Source organism: Moschus berezovskii, chromosome 2, assembly GCF_049115385.1.
Source record: "Moschus berezovskii isolate FMDL1 chromosome 2, NW_MosBer_1.0, whole genome shotgun sequence".
Lineage (NCBI taxonomy): Eukaryota > Metazoa > Chordata > Mammalia > Artiodactyla > Moschidae > Moschus > Moschus berezovskii.
Window position 1 is genome coordinate 7,325,792 of NC_142461.1, and position 15,439 is coordinate 7,341,230.

General features: G+C 42.5%; 1 protein-coding gene across 2 annotated transcripts; it reads left to right on the top strand.

Moving 5' to 3' along the window:
* The first annotated feature begins 9,773 nt into the window (after window positions 1–9,773).
* PNRC2 (proline rich nuclear receptor coactivator 2) lies at window positions 9,774–13,420 on the top strand. 2 transcript variants are annotated; one of them, XM_088843510.1, is made up of 3 exons: window positions 9,774–9,949; window positions 10,714–10,919; window positions 11,428–13,420. In XM_088843510.1, exon 3 carries the CDS (start codon window positions 11,446–11,448, stop codon window positions 11,863–11,865), a length of 420 nt encoding a protein of 139 aa, XP_088699636.1. In that variant the 5' UTR covers window positions 9,774–9,949; window positions 10,714–10,919; window positions 11,428–11,445; the 3' UTR covers window positions 11,866–13,420. The 2 variants fall into 2 exon arrangements, with proteins under 2 accessions (XP_088699636.1, XP_088699635.1); XM_088843509.1 differs by lacking the exons at window positions 9,774–9,949; window positions 10,714–10,919 and adding an exon at window positions 10,929–11,158.
* The last annotated feature ends 2,019 nt before the right edge of the window (window positions 13,421–15,439 follow it).

The window sequence follows — 15,439 nt, forward strand, 5'->3', positions numbered from 1 at the left end:
CTGTCCTTGATTCTCAGGGGAAGAACTGAGAAAACAAATGTCCCAAACACCAACTTCCCTCTCTGATATGTAGTAAAGGGAAAAGGTTTTGAGTTGTTTGGTGCTTGAATGGAGCCTCATTCACTGCTGTATTCCCAGGGCCTGATGGAGGGCCTGTCCCAAAGAAGCCACCGGCCAAATCTTTGTTAAACAAACGCCTGGCATGAAGCACTCACACATTTCATATGCATTTGGTGCCCAGCAGTGGTGACTGATCTACACCCTGAGAGCTGTTCGTTTATATCAACATTTTCCTATTTGAACTGAGAACCATTAATTAGATAGTGTTGGTGGAACCGACTTTAAAGCCCAGCCTAGGACATGCAGAGGCTGGGCCAAAGCAGAAATGACGCTCAATTGTGGATGTGTCTGGTGGTGAAAGTAAAGTCCAATCCTGTAAAGAACAATACTGCATAGAAACCTGAAATGTTAGGTCCATGAATCAACGTAAATTGGACATGGTAAAGCAGGAGATGGCAAGAGTGAACATCAGTATCTTAGGAATCAGTGAACTAAAATGGACAGGACAGGATGAATTTGATTCAGATGACCATTATTTCTACTACTGTGGGCAAGAATCCCTTAGAAGAAATGGAGTAGCCTTCATAGTCAACAAAAAAGTTCAAAATTTAGTACTTTGTTGTAATCTGAAAAACGATAGAATGATCTTGGTTCGTTTCCAAGGCAAACCATTCAATATCACAGTAATCCAAGTCTATGCTCCAACCACTAATGCCGAAGAAGCTAAAAGTAACCACCAGTTCTATGAAGACCTACAAGACCTTCTAGAATTAACACCCAAAAAAGATGTCCTTTTCATCACAGGGAATTGAAATGCAAAAGTATGAAGTCAAGAGATACATGGAGTGACCTTGGAGTACAAAATGAAGCAAGTTAAAGGTTAACAGAGTTCTGTCAAGAGAACACACTGGTCACAGTAAACACTCTCTTCCAACAACACAAGAGACAACTCTACACATGGAGATCACCAGATGGTCAATACTGAAATCAGATTGATTATATTCTATGGAGCCAAAGATGGAAAGGCTCTAAAGTCAGCAAAAGCAAGACCGGGAGCTGACCATGCCTCAGATCATGAGTTCCTTATTCCAAAATTCAGACTTAAACTGAAGAAAGTAGGGAAAACCACTAGGCCACTCAGGTATGACCTGAATCAAACCCCTTATGACTGTACAGTGGAGGGACAAGTAGATTCAAGGGATTAGACCTCGTAGACAGAGTGTCTGGAGAACTATGGACGGGGGTTTGTGACACTGTACAGGAGGCAGTGACCAAAATCGTCCCAAAGAAAAAGAAATGCAAGAGGGCAAAGTGGTTGTCTGAGGAGGCTTTTCAAATAGCTGAGAAATGAAGAGAAGAGAAAGGCAGGGAGAAAGGGGAAAGATATACCCAACTGAACACAGAGTTTCAGAGAACAGCAAGGAGAGATAAGAAAGCCGTCTTCAGTGAACGATGCAACGAAACAGAGGAAAACAACAGAATGGGAAAGATTAGAAGTTTCTTCAAGAGAACTGGAGATATCAAGGGGATATTCCACACAAGGATGGGCACATTAAAGGACAGAAATGGTAAAGGCCTAACAGAAACAGAAGAGATTAAGAAGAGGTAGCAAGAATACACAGAAAAACTATACAAAAAACGTCTTAATGACCTGGATAACCATGATGGTGTGGTCACTCACCTAGAGCCAGACATCCTAGAGCATGAAGTCAAGAGGGCCTTAGAAAGCACTACTACAAACAAATCTAGTGGAGGTGATGGAATTCCAGCTGAGCTATTTAAAATCCTAAAAGATGACGCTGTTAAAGTGCTGCAGTCAATATGCCAGCAAATTTGTAAAACTCAGCAGAGGCACAGGATTAAAAAGGTCAGTTTTCATTCCAACCACAAAGCAGGGCAATGCCAAAGAATGTTCAAATTACCATACAATTGCGCTCATTTCACAAACTAGCAAGGTTACGCTCAAAATTCTTCAAGCTAGGCTTCAGTAATATGTGAACTGAGAACTTCCAGATGTACAAGCTGGGTTTAGAAAAGACAGAGGAAACAGAGATCAAAGTGCCAACATTTGTTGGGTCACGGAAAAAGCAAGAGAATTCCAGAAAAACTTCTGCTTCATTGACTAATCTAAAGCCTTTGACTGTGTGGATCATAAGAAACTGTGGAAAATTCTTAAAGAGATGGGAATACCAGACCACCTTACCTGCCTCCTGAGAAACCTGTATGCAAGTAAAGAACCAAAGTTAGAACCTTACATGGAACAATGGATTGGTTCCAAATTGGGAAAGGAGTATGTCAAGGGTGTGTATTATCACCTGCTTATTTAATTTATATGTAGAATACATCATGTGAAATGCCAGGTTGGAGGAATCCCAAGCTGAACTCGACTGTAAGGAGCAATATCAACAACCCTCAGTTCAGTTCAGTTCAGTTCAGTCGCTCAGTCGTGTCCGACTCTTTGCGACCCCATGAATCGCAGCAGCCAGGCCTCCCTGTCCATCACCAGCTCCCGGAATTCACTCAAACTCACCTCCATCGAGTCGGTGATGCCATCCAGCCATCTCATTCTCTGTCGTCCCCTTCTCCTCCTGCCCCCAATCCCTCCCAGCATCAGAGTTTTTTCCAGTGAGTCAACTCGTTGCATGAGGTGGCCAAAGTATTGGAGTTTCAGCTTTAGCATCAGTCCTTCCAATGAACACCCAGGATGGATCTCCTTTAGAATGGACTGGTTGGATCTCCTTGCAGTCCAAGGGACTCTCAAGAGACTTCTCCAGCACCACAGTTCAAAAGCATCAATTCTTCGGCAATCAGCTTTCTTCACAGTCCAACTCTCACATCCATACATGACCACTGGAAAAACCATAGCCTTGACTAGATGGACCTTTGTTGGCAAAGTAATGTCTCTACTTTTTAATATGCTATTTAGGTTGGTCATAACTTTCCTTCCAAGGAGTAAGCGTCTTTTAATTTCATGGCTGCAATCAGCATCTGCAGTGATTTTGGAGCCCAAAAATATAAAGTCTGACACTGTTTCCCCATCTATTTCCCATGAAGTGATGGGACCAGATGCCATGATCTTTGTTTTCTGAATGTTGAACTTCAAGCCAACTTTTTCACTCTCCTCTTTCACTTTCATCAAGAGGCTTTTGAGTTCCCCTTCACTTTCTGCCATAAGGGTGGTGTCATCTGCATATCTGAGGTATTTGATATTTCTCCCGGCAGTCTTGATTCCAGCTTGTGCTTCTTCCAGGCCAGCATTCCTCATGATGTACTCTGCATATAAGTTAAATAAGCAGGGTGACAATATACAGCCTTGACGTACTCCTTTTCCTATTTGGAACCAGTCTGTTGTTCCATGTCCAGTTCTAACTGTTCCTTCCCAACCTGCATACAGGTTTCTCAAGAGGCAGGTCAGGTGGTCTGGGACTCCCATCTCTTTCAGAATGTTCCACAGTTTATTGTGATGGACACAGTCAAAGGCTTTGGCATAGTCAATGAAGCAGAAATAGATGTTTTTATGGAACTCTCTTGCTTTCTCCATGATCCAGCAGATGTTGGCAATTTGATCTCTGGTTCCTCTGCCTTTTCTAAAACCTGCCTGAACATCTGGAAGTTCATGGTTCACATACTGCTGAAGCCTGGCTTGGAGAATTTTGAGCATGACTTTACTAGCGTGTGAGATGAGTGCAATTGTGCGGTAGTTTGAGCATTCTTTGGCATTGCCTTTCTTTGTGATTGGAATGAAGACTGACCTTTTCCAGTCCTGTGGCCACTGCTGAGTTTTCCAAATTTACTGGCATATTGAGTGCAGCACTTTCACAGCATCATCTTTCAGGATTTGAAATAGCTCAACTGGAATTCCATCACCTCCACTAGCTTTGTTCGTAGTGATGCTCTCTAAGGCCCACTTGACTTCACATTCCGAGATATCTGGCTCCAGGTGAGTGATCACACCATCGTGATTCTCTTGGTCGTGAAGATCTTTTTTGTACAGTTCTTCTGTGTATTCTTGCCACCTCTTCTTAATATCTTCTGCTTCTGTTAAGTCCATGCCATTTCTGTCCTTTATCGAGCCCATCTTTGCATGAAATGTTCCCTTGATATCTCTAACTTTCTTGAAGAGATCTCTTGTTTTTCCTATTCTGTTGTTTTCCTCTATTTCTTTGCATTGATCGCTGAGGAAGACTTTCTTATCTCTCCTTGCTATTCTTTGGAACTCTGCATTCAGATGCTTATATCTTTCCTTTTCTCCTTTGCTTTTCACTTCTCTTCTTTTCACAGCTATTTGTAAGGCCTCGGCACAACCAACCACGCACGGAAGTGTGGCCAAGAGGAGCTACCCCCACGTCCAAGGTAAGGTACAGCGGCTGTGCTTGCTGGAGCAGCTGTGAAGATATTCCACGACCAAGGTAAGAGAAACCCAAATAAGATGGTAGGTATTGCGAGGGGGCATCAGAGGGCTGCTGCCACCAAGTTACTTCAGTTGTGTCCGACTCTGTGTGACCCCATAGACGGAAGCCACCAGGCTCCCCCATCCCTGGGATTCTCCAGGCAAGAACACTGGAGTGGGTTGCCATTTCCTTCTCCAATGTGTGAAAGTGAAAAGTGAAAGTGAAGTCGCTCAGTTGTGTCCGACCCTTAGCGACCCCATGGACTGCAGCCTACCAGGCTCCTCCATCCATGGGATTTTCAGAGGGCAGACACACTGAAATCATAATCACAGAAAACTAGTTGATCTGATTACATGGACTACAGCCCTGTCTAACTCAATGAAACTAAGCCATGATGTGTGGGGCCACCCAAGACAGACGGGTCATGGTGGAGAGGTCTGACAGAATGTGGTCCACTGGAGAAGGGAATGGCAAACCACTTCAGTATACTTGCCTTGAGAACCCCATGAACAGTATCAAAAGGCAAAATGACAGGATACTGAATGAGGAATTCCCCAGGTCGGTAGGTGCCCAGTATGCTACTGGAGCTCAGTGGAGAAATAACTACAGAGGAATGAAGGGATGGAGCCAAAGCAAAACCAATACCCAGTTGTGGCTGTGACTGGTGATAGAAGCAAGGTCCGATGCTATAAAGAGCAATATTGCATAGGAACCTGGAATGTTAGGTCCATGAATCAAGGCAAATTGGAAGTGGTCAAACAGGAGATGGCAAGAGTGAACATAGACATTCTAGGAATCAGTGAACTAAAATGGACTGGAATGGGTGAATTTAACTCAGATGACCATTTTATCTACTACTGTGGGCAGGAATCCCTTAGAAGAAATGGAGTAGCCATCATGGTCAACAAAAGAGTCCGAAATGCAGTACTTGGATGCAATCTTAAAAACGACAGAATGATTTCTGTTCGTTTCCAAGGCAAACCATTCAATATTACAGTAATCCAAGTCTATGCCCCAACCAGTAACGCTGAAGAAGCCGAAGTTGAACGGTTCTATGAAGACCTACAAGACCTTCTAGAACTAACACCCAAAAAAGATGTCCTTTTCTTTATAGGGGACTGGAATGCAAAAGTAGGAAGTCAAGAAACACCTGGAGTAACAGGCAAATTTGGCCTTGGAGCACGGAATGAAGCAGGGCAAAGGCTAATAGAGTTTTGCCAAGAAAATGCACTGGTCATAGCAAACACCCTCTTCCAACAACACAAGAGAAGACTCTACACATGGACATCACCAGATGGTCAACACCGAAATCAGACTGATTGTATTATTTGCAGCTAAAGATGGAGAAGCTGTATACAGTTAGCAAAAACAAGACCAGGAGCTGACTGTGGCTCAGATCATGAACTCTTTATTGCCAAATTCAGACTTAAATTGAAGAAAGTAGGGAAAACCACTAGACCATTCAGATATGACCTAAATCAAATCCCTTATGATTACACAGTGGAAGTGAGAAATAGATTTAAGGGTCTAAATCTGATAGATAGAGTGCCTGATGAACTCTGGTCGGAGGTCCATGACATTGTACAGGACACAGGGACCAAGACCATCCCCATGGAAAAGAAATGCAAAAAAAAAAAAAATCAACAACCTTAGATTTGCAGATGACACAACTCTAATGACAGAAGGTGAAGAGGAACTAAAGAGCCTCTTGATGAAAGTGAAAGAGGAGAGTGAAAAGCTGGCTTAAAACTCAACATTCAAAAAACTAAGATCATGGCATCCAGTCCCATCACTTCATGGCAAATAGATGGGGGAAAAGTGGAAACAGTGATAGATTTTATTTTCTTGGGCTCCAAAATCACTGTGGATGGTGACTGCCATGAAGTTAAAAGACACTTGCTCCTTGGTAGAAAAGCTATGACAAAACTAGACAGCATATTAAAAAGCCCAGAGACATCATATTGCTGACAAAGGTCTGTATAGTCAAAGCTATGGTTTTTCCAGTAATCATGTATGAATGTGAGAGTTGGACCATAAAGAAAGCTGAGCGCTGAAGAATTGATGCTTTTGAACTGTGGTGTTGGAGAGAACGCTTGAGAGTCCCTTGGACAGCAAGGAGATCAAACCATTCAATCCTAAAGGAAATCAGCCCTGAATATTCACTGGAAGGACTGACACTGGAGCTGAAACTCCAATACTTTGGCCACCTGATGTGAAGAACTGACTCACTGGAAAAGACCCTGATGCTGGGGAAAGATTGAAGGCAAAAAGAGAAGAGGACGACAGAGGACAAGATGGTTAGATAGCATCATGGACTGAGTGGACTAGAATTTGAGAAAACTCCAGGAGACAGAAAAGGACAGGGAAACCTGCCCATGGGGAGGTTGGGGTCCTGCAAGGGCTGCAGTCCGTGGGGCCACAAAGAGTTGGACACAACTGAGTGACTGAATAACAATATTGCATGTCCTGAAGAGAATGTGTTTCTAACTCCTGCTTCCAGTTCTGGGCTGTTGTGAGTACTTGGTAAATTATTAATGAAACATGAGGCTGGAGCTGTATTGTGAGACTCCTGGGAGCCTGGGACATGGTGTAGTGCTCTTTGGAGGGCCCTGGGGAGGACAGAGGTGAGTCAGACACAGATGCTGCAGGGAACATGGAGTGGGCTCTGGAGCCTTAGTTTGTGGCTTTCAGCTTTAAACTGTTCTAAGCTTCAGATTCTTTATCTGTACAGTGGAGATAAAAATATCACCTACTCTATATTAATGTTTTGTCAACAAAACAACTTAGCACAGGGCAGAGGGAGGCAGAATAAGTATCCAGTACATCATATGTGTGTACACAAGCATCAGATACATTCAGTAGAGTTCAGTTGCTCAGTCATGTCTGACTCTTTGTAACCCCACTGACTGCAGCATGCCAGGCTTCCCTATCCATCACCAAGTACCGGAACTTGCTCAAACTCATGTCCATCAAGTCAGTGATGCCATCCAACCATCTCATCCTCTGTCATCCCCTCTCTTCCTGCCTTCAATCTTTCCCAGCATCAGAGTCTTTTCCATTGAGTCAGTTCTTCGAATCCGGTAGCCAAAGTATTGGAGTTTCAGCTTCAGCATCAGTCCTTCCAGTGAATATTCAGGACTGATTTATTTTAGGATTGACTGGTTTGATATCCTTGCTGTCCAAGGGACTCTCAAGAGTCTTCTTAAAAGCCACAGTTCAAAAGCATCAATTCTTCAGTGCTCAGCTTTCTTTACAGTCCAACTCTCACATTCATACATTACTGGAAAAACCGTAGCTTTGACTAGATGGACCTTTGTTGGCAAGGTAATGTCTCTGCTTTTTAATATGCTGTCTAGGTTGGTCATAGCTTTTCTTCTATGCAGCAAGCTTCTTTTAAATTTCATGGCTGCAGTCACCATCTGCAGGATTTTGGAATCCCAAAAAATAAGGTCTCTCAAATACATTACAGGTGTGTTTATACAGATACGGTCTGGAGGCTGATTTAATTTTGTAATACAACTTGGGGCCAATACAGGTTTGTGTTTTTTTTTTTAAGTAACACAATCAGATCCATTAGGGCAGAATGGAGGGAGAAGTAGGATTGTAGCAGGGATGAATTTAAAAGATATTTAGATGATGATAATAAAAAAAGAATTAGAAAAAGAAAGTGCTCAGACTAAAACAAGACTGTTCATTTTACAAAAAGTGAAAGTCGCTCAGTCCTGTCCTACTCTTCAGGACCCTATGGACTATACAGTCCATGGAATTCTCCAGGCCAGAATCCTGCAGTCAGTAGCCTTTTCCTTCTCCAGCAGTCCTTCCCAACCCAGGGACTGAACCCAGGTCTCCCGCACTGCAGGCAGATTCTTTACCAACTGAACCCCCAGGGAAGGCCAAACCACTATATTAAAAAATATATTGCAATGGTCTTTTTTAAAGTCAAAGTCTTGAATCCATTAAATACCGCTTAGCTGTAATCTAGCTGCATGTCTAAGTCAGTTTCTTAAATTTTTAGGAAACAAATTACACTTTCAGTGAGGTAGTAGTTCCTTACTTATGTACATCTCATTTGACTATAATGCTTAGCAGCTGGAAGTCCCATGTTCAGAAATATCTCTTCTACTCTACACATTTCACCAAATTAATTTGATTAACAAACTCCTCTTTTAAAGTGGGTTTCTTAAGAAACTTAAGGTCTGTGGGTAGAAGAACAAAGGGCTGGGGGATGATGGTAGCTGAAAAACTCAAGATTAAAAAACGAATCATGTGGGAGTTACACAAAGTACACACAAGTCTTGTAACAACGATGTTTATATGTTCGTAGAAACTGGTGTTCTGCTTTAAAACACCAGCTTTGGGTTGCTGATCCATTTACTCCGAAGAAGTTGCCCCTTTTCTCTTCCTGGCACCTTGGTGGCACAATCAACTGAACTCTTTTCTTCCCCCTTTCACTTAAAAACGGAGCCGAAAGGGGGAAATGAGAGAGCCCCGCTCTCCCAAACTTCTCTCGTGCACTTACAATGTGCTCTGGGCTCAAACGAGTGTGTGCGGGAATGGCTGGGTGGACAAGCAGCTGCACTGCGGTGTGACTCAAGTTCAGGACAAAAGAGGAACTGATTAACTTGATCCGCACACGTGTCGGAACCCTCTTCACAGAGGAGGCAACTTCTCAAGAATTTCGAGGCTGCGGGTAGGGAGGACGCGAGGGAACCGCAAGCTGGGGGAGCTGCAAAGCAATCTCCTTGACAGGGGAACACAGTCGAAGTGTCAGGACTTAGTGGCCAAGGGCCGGCCTCGGGAAGCAAGTTGGAGTATCTTGCATCGTAAGAGGCTGGTTACGCGGCTGGGTGAACTTCACTCGGGAACTCAACGCCCCCTCCAGTGACGCCCCACGGCGGGGGACCCCCGGGTTCCCAGGGCCGCGGGACCCGCGCACGGGCAGCCCCGGTATCAGCCGCGATCCGGGCGAGCCGCTCACGTCCCTGCCCCGGCGGCCGGCGCGCGCGGGGCTCGCAGGCGCCGTGCGCGGCTGGCGCTGACCGCGTCCTTGGGTACCGCGCCGGCCGGGCGGGCGCCCCCGGGAGAGGACAGCGGCACCCGGGGGCCTGCGGAGGGCCGGCCACCGGGCCCGCGGCGGTTATTCCCGACATGCTCCTCTCACGGAGGATTTCAAACCTTCGGCCGCAGCCAACTCCCCTCCCTCGGCCCCGTCGGGCCCCAGCAACAGGCGGTGGCCCGCGTATCATTGGCCGGGTCGCGCTAAAGCGTGTTTTGATTGGCCGCCTCGTCTCCCGGCCCCGCTTCAGCGCTCGCCGCCGCCTCCATTTTGTCGGTAGAGACTGGAGGAGGAGGTCGGTTGAGACGTTGAGGTGGCCAGCAGCTAGCTCGTCCGTGTTCGTGGGCTTCGCCCGTTCCGTGCCTCGTCTCTCCCTGGAAGGGGAGGGGGGCTTCGAAGCCGAGCAGAAGCCGCCGCCGCCGTAGTCCCGGGCTTGAAGTCGGTGAGTGGCGGCGGCGCGACGCGTGCGGCCATGTTGGCGGCGGCGCTCCCTATTGTTGGGGGAAGGAGGCGAGATCCGAGGCCGGCGGGGCGCGGGCGGCCCGGAGGAGCGGGTTCCCGAGTCGGGCTCGAGGAACGCCGAGCGACGTGGAAGCCCAGCCCCGTCGCGGAAGACCCGAACTTTCCGGGCTCGCTTTGGGAATGACTCAGGGTCTGGGAACTAATTTCTTTAGGGCTGTTGAAACAGTCTGGAAGGGCCTCTCACCGTTTCGATAAGAGCTTCTTGATTGGAAACTTGGTTTCTTGGGCTATTAAGTGGAATCTCGAATGTTTAATGTTTATAATAGTGGTTGTTTTTATATATTTAAGATGGGAAACTGACTGCTTGTTATGGCTTGTGAAACTTATTTTAAAGCGGGGAGGAGTCAAGAGTTCATAACCAAAGGAAACGCTGCGTGACGTAAACACGTTGGGAGAGGAGGCTCTGCTAAAACAGATACGTGATATGTCTAAAGATTGGGAAATTCTGGTGGGACTTTAAAAACACGGTATTTTTAGGAAACAAATTTTAAGCCCATTTCTTGGCATGACTGTAGAGGCTAACGTTTCCATGGTTTTACAACATTTTGGTCACTAAATCCATGTGAGCCATTATTTTCTTTTTTGTTCAGTAAGTAGCCATTCTTAAAATTTTTTCTGGAGTAAATACAGATCACTTTCTCTGTTTTTTAAATTGAAATAATGAAGAAATCGTTGCTTTTCTAGCTAAGACTTCTCTCAAACTTGTGTGCTGAGGAGACTCAGATGTTGGCCTCAGCTCCTAGGCTGAACTCAGCAGATCGGCCCATGAAAACTTCTGTATTGAGACAAAGGAAAGGATCTGTCAGAAAGCAACATCTATTATCCTGGGCGTGGCAGCAAGGAAGAGGACAGGTAGTGGAAATCCTGCAATCGGAAAAGCAGACTGAAAGGTACCAAAAACTTACGGTTGTAATGGGGCAGACATTTTATGATGAACTCATTCTAAATTAGAGCTTCCCAGGTGACTCCATGATAAAGAAACCACCCGCCAACGCAGGAGACCCGGGTTAGATCCCAGGGTCAGGAAGATCCCCTGGTGGAGGAAATGGAAACCCACTCCAGTGTTCTTTGCTGGAGAATTACATGGACAGACGAGCCTGGCGGGCTACAGCCCATGGGATTGCAAAAGGTCGGATATGACTGAGCATGCACACGGCACATCCTAAACTGATTGTTTTTAAATGCAGTATTGTTTAGATTTGTTGGTAAACTCATTTGTTTCTTAGGAAGGTAGTAAAGGCTGTACATGTAATTAAGTGTGAACAGTATAGTGAAGCTAAAGAAGCTGAATAGCACATGCATGAGTCTTCGTCAAGATATTTGGAGTTACAAATTGGGGCCACTGAAGTTTTGTACTACTTTGTGGAATTTCACTCAGTATTTTGTTTCCACTCACAGGTGACAAAGAAGCTGAAGATGGGTGGTGGAGAGAGGTATAACATTCCAGCCCCTCAAACTAGAAATGTTAGTAAGAACCAACAGCAGCTTAGTAGACAGAAGACCAAGGATCAGAATTCCCAGATGAAGATTGTTCACAAGAAAAAGGAAAGAGGACATACTTATAATTCATCATCAGCTGCATGGCAGGCCATGCAAAATGGGGGGAAGAACAAAAATTTTCCACACAATCCAAACTGGAACTCTAGCTTATCAAGTCCCACCTTACTTTTTAAGTCTCAAACTAATGAGAACTATGCAGGGGCCAAATTCAGTGAACCACCGTCACCAAGTGTTCTTCCTAAACCACCAAGCCACTGGGTTCCCGGTTCCTTCAATCCTTCCGATAAAGAGATGATGACATTTCAACTGAAAACATTACTGAAAGTACAGGTATAAAATGAGATAAAGTACTAACAGTTAAACTTAAGTCATACTTAAGGATAACTGGCAATTGTTTCAGACCAAATTCACTAGGGAATTAATCTGTAAAACTGATTAACATAGAGAATATAATTAGACTTCATCTTAATTGTTTTATGTGCACTGTGATGGTAGAATCAGTACAGTTTAAAATAACTGAATTATGGATAATTGTATTTGATCTTTTTAGTAGTGTTCTCAACCATTCAAGTTTTGATTTGGGGAATGGTAAAGGAATCAACTTTTTATATTGCTTGTTGGGGGAAAAAACTAAAGATCATCATTTCATGGGTCAGCAGATTGACTTGTTAAATTGTAAGCATCCAGTTAAAGACATACAGGGATTGAAAACTATTTGAATCTTTGAGATGTTCTTGTCCTAAACCAGTAGTATGACAACCTGATGCACTGCCTAAAGAAATGTGAACTTTTTTTTAAGAGAATAGTTGTATTTTAATGAACTGTATGGTGGTGAATGTGCAAAGGGCACTAGGGGCTATTTAGAATGAAACAAATATACCCCATTGGCCCTGTTATGTGCAGTGGATAGGTGTCTGCCAACAAATGCACCAAAACCATTTTTTATAGAAAACAGTATTTGGTGTTCAGAGTAGCTTTCAAAATACATTTTTGTATGATGGCACTGCACAAGCTGTTCTGACAGTGGTATGGCTTTAAATCATCCCTGCAAAGGTTTTTTAAAAGTTGGGAGCTGTATAATGTGAAAGTTCTACATACCTAGGAAAGAGCCATGTAAATATATGTAGTAAAATTGTAGCATATGTAAAGTTTTGTTGGCATTTATCCTACAAAAATAGAATATTTTAGTACAAATTTACTGAATGTAAGACATGGACTCTTTTATACTATGGCCTAATTTTAAGGGTCAAAAAAAAAACAAAACCTGTTTTTAAATTTTGCCCTTGTGCTGAAGTGCCAGTGTATGTATAATTGATCTTGCTGTAAACTGTATTTCAAAGTAAATCCTAGTGTAAGAAGTTTTATGTAACTGAAAAGGTTTTAAGCTGCTAAAACACTTGCTATTTTTGAGATGTGAAATGCAGTATGGGGTTATTTTTTTTCCTTAAACCCAAAGATTAACTATTAAGCAGTCCCTCCAACCTTAAAGATTCCTTTTGGCTTTCAACAACTTGTGTAACCTATGAGTATAGTGTACAACGTCAGTGTATTTTTTTTGTCAACAGGTGCAACCCAGGGGACCAACTTATTGCAAAAGATGCAATTTCTTACATAATACCTTGATAACATGTTTTGCTTAAACATGCTAATTAAAACAGCCATCCCAGTAGTAAAAGTAAAGAGTGTGTATGGGAGGGGATCTATTTTCTAATTTGGCAGCTTTTTTTATACTTTTAAGCAGAATGGCTAAATTGTTTCTCCAGATAAATTGAGCTGAGATAGTATTGTCCAAGTCAAATGATGATATCCTAAAAACAAGTTTTATATAGTACTTAATGTACATACATGAATTCAAAGCATGAAATTACAAAATAAAATTGTTTCTTCCCCACTGGCTTGTTTTTATTGTATAGAAGTTGTTATGACTACCTATTTGCATAGTTAACCCCACTGAAATACAACAGAACCACTGGTTTTAAGAGGCAACCCATTTGCTGATAAAGACTTTTGGATTAGCAGCTATACATTAAAAAAGCAACTGACTTCCTCTTTACAGCAGGGCTAAAGCTAACAGTAAAAGGCCACAGAATATTTCAGGAACTTACATACAGCTTTTGAATTTATTTCATATCAGTAAAGTAAAGCAGGTTTAATTGCCTAAGATGGCTTAGGTTTGTAGAAAAATTAGAATTACTCAAATTGACAGGAACATTTGTGTTACCTATTTGTTAACATATATATTTTTCACAAGAGGACCTTAGGGGAGAAAGAACTACAACTGGCTTTCTAATACATTCCAAAACATAGCGTAGCTTAAAGTTCTACACTAAGCAAGCTGTGATGCCCAGGGCCAGGCTGTATTTTCTCATGCAAACTGTAGGAAGTAACTGATTTGGAGCAAATTAATATTTGAGTTGTCACTTTTCTTCTGTGTATCCCAGTGTAATTTCTATTAGCAATAATGCCAAGAACTGCCAACTTCTCTTTTGTACCATGCTGGAATTCCACTGGATTGAACAATCCTTATCCCAGGCATTAAGTTAGGTTTTGATGTATACATATAAATATATATTCTAGAATTTTTGGCTTGGAATTGACAAGTGGTAAAAAATGTTCTTCACTGCAAAAATTTTAATAGCTAAGGGTAACTATACCTTAGATACAAAGTTATGTTTAGCCTACAAGAAGTATGTTGACATCAATTTCCCAAATTGTTCTAAGAACCAAAAAGTTTAGAGCTCATCTATCTTGTAGGGCTGCAGTCAGCAAAAGCATGAGCCTTGTCAGTGTTAATTTAAATCTGTCCTCTTTGATGGCAGCATATACAGTTTGATAGAATCTTCAGTCTCTAACCTATCTTTACACTGAAGCTCTCTTTATCCCAGAAGCAAGCACAAGATGGAAAAAACCAAAGGGTTTTGGGTAAATTTTCTAGTGTTTCTTTAACTGTATTCTCATAGGCAATTATTTTGTAAAATAAGTGGGATAAAGTACATCTCCAACCTCTTACACAAATGAGGAAAGCCTACCCAGTCACAAATCTGTCAGGCAGAGCTAAACCTAAAAAAAAAAAAAAAAAAAATTCAAGATTTTTTGGATCCTTGACCAGTTTTATTATTTCATTATCTAGCATTCAGAGATGTGCTCTACAAAAAACTAGACACAAAAAGGCCTTTTACTTCTTTACAAACTACTCTGTCAATTATCAATAAAATCAATTTACACACCTTGCTTTTTAGGCCAAATATTAAAAGAATCCCATCTTTAACATAAGGGTGAAACAACTGTTAGGAATACAGAGAACAACACAATGAACATAACCAACACTGCTAACGGAGGGACAAAGGGAAAACCCAAAAGGAACCTTTTCCATAGCAGCTAGCTGTTTTACAGATAGCTAACTGTAGTTGTGAATAGGTTGCTGACTTCATTTACCAATGAGGACAGTCACACCTGGGACTCCAGGTAGGTGTAAAAAGCTTTGATAGACCTTAGTTGAACTCCTGAGCTACCACTGTGCTGTTCAAGTTCACAGCCTTCCCACTTCAAAATATCTCAGGATTTTGTAAACAAGAATGTTCAAAATGCAATACAATGTGATTGAAATTTGGAAAGCTAGACTGGAAAGTGACAGCTGCTGTCAACAGCTGATCTTGGATTACATTTAACCTCTTTTTCATCCAAGTTACAAAAAACTAATTATTTTCACAAATCTATTAAATCTAGCAAGTGAATTCTAGATTCCATTGTATTAATTGTATTGTTAATAAATTTACCCATTTGACTAAAAAGATGAACCAAATGAAAAACCATGGACACTAGTATCTGCCACTTACTTGCTGTGTGGTCTTGTGCAAGTTTGAAATATTAAAAAATGAAGCAGGGGTAAAAATAACCTCCATTTCACATC

What these genes read in the sequence shown, in the direction of transcription:
- PNRC2 (XM_088843509.1), top strand. Translation starts at nt 11,075, where the DNA reads ATGGAAACCCACTCCAGTGTTCTTTGCTGGAGAATTACATGGACAGAC. An exon ending in AGCCCATGGGATTGCAAAAG is followed by an intron (nt 11,159 to 11,427) that starts GTCGGATATGAC and finishes TTCCACTCACAG; the next exon opens with GTGACAAAGAAGCTGAAGAT.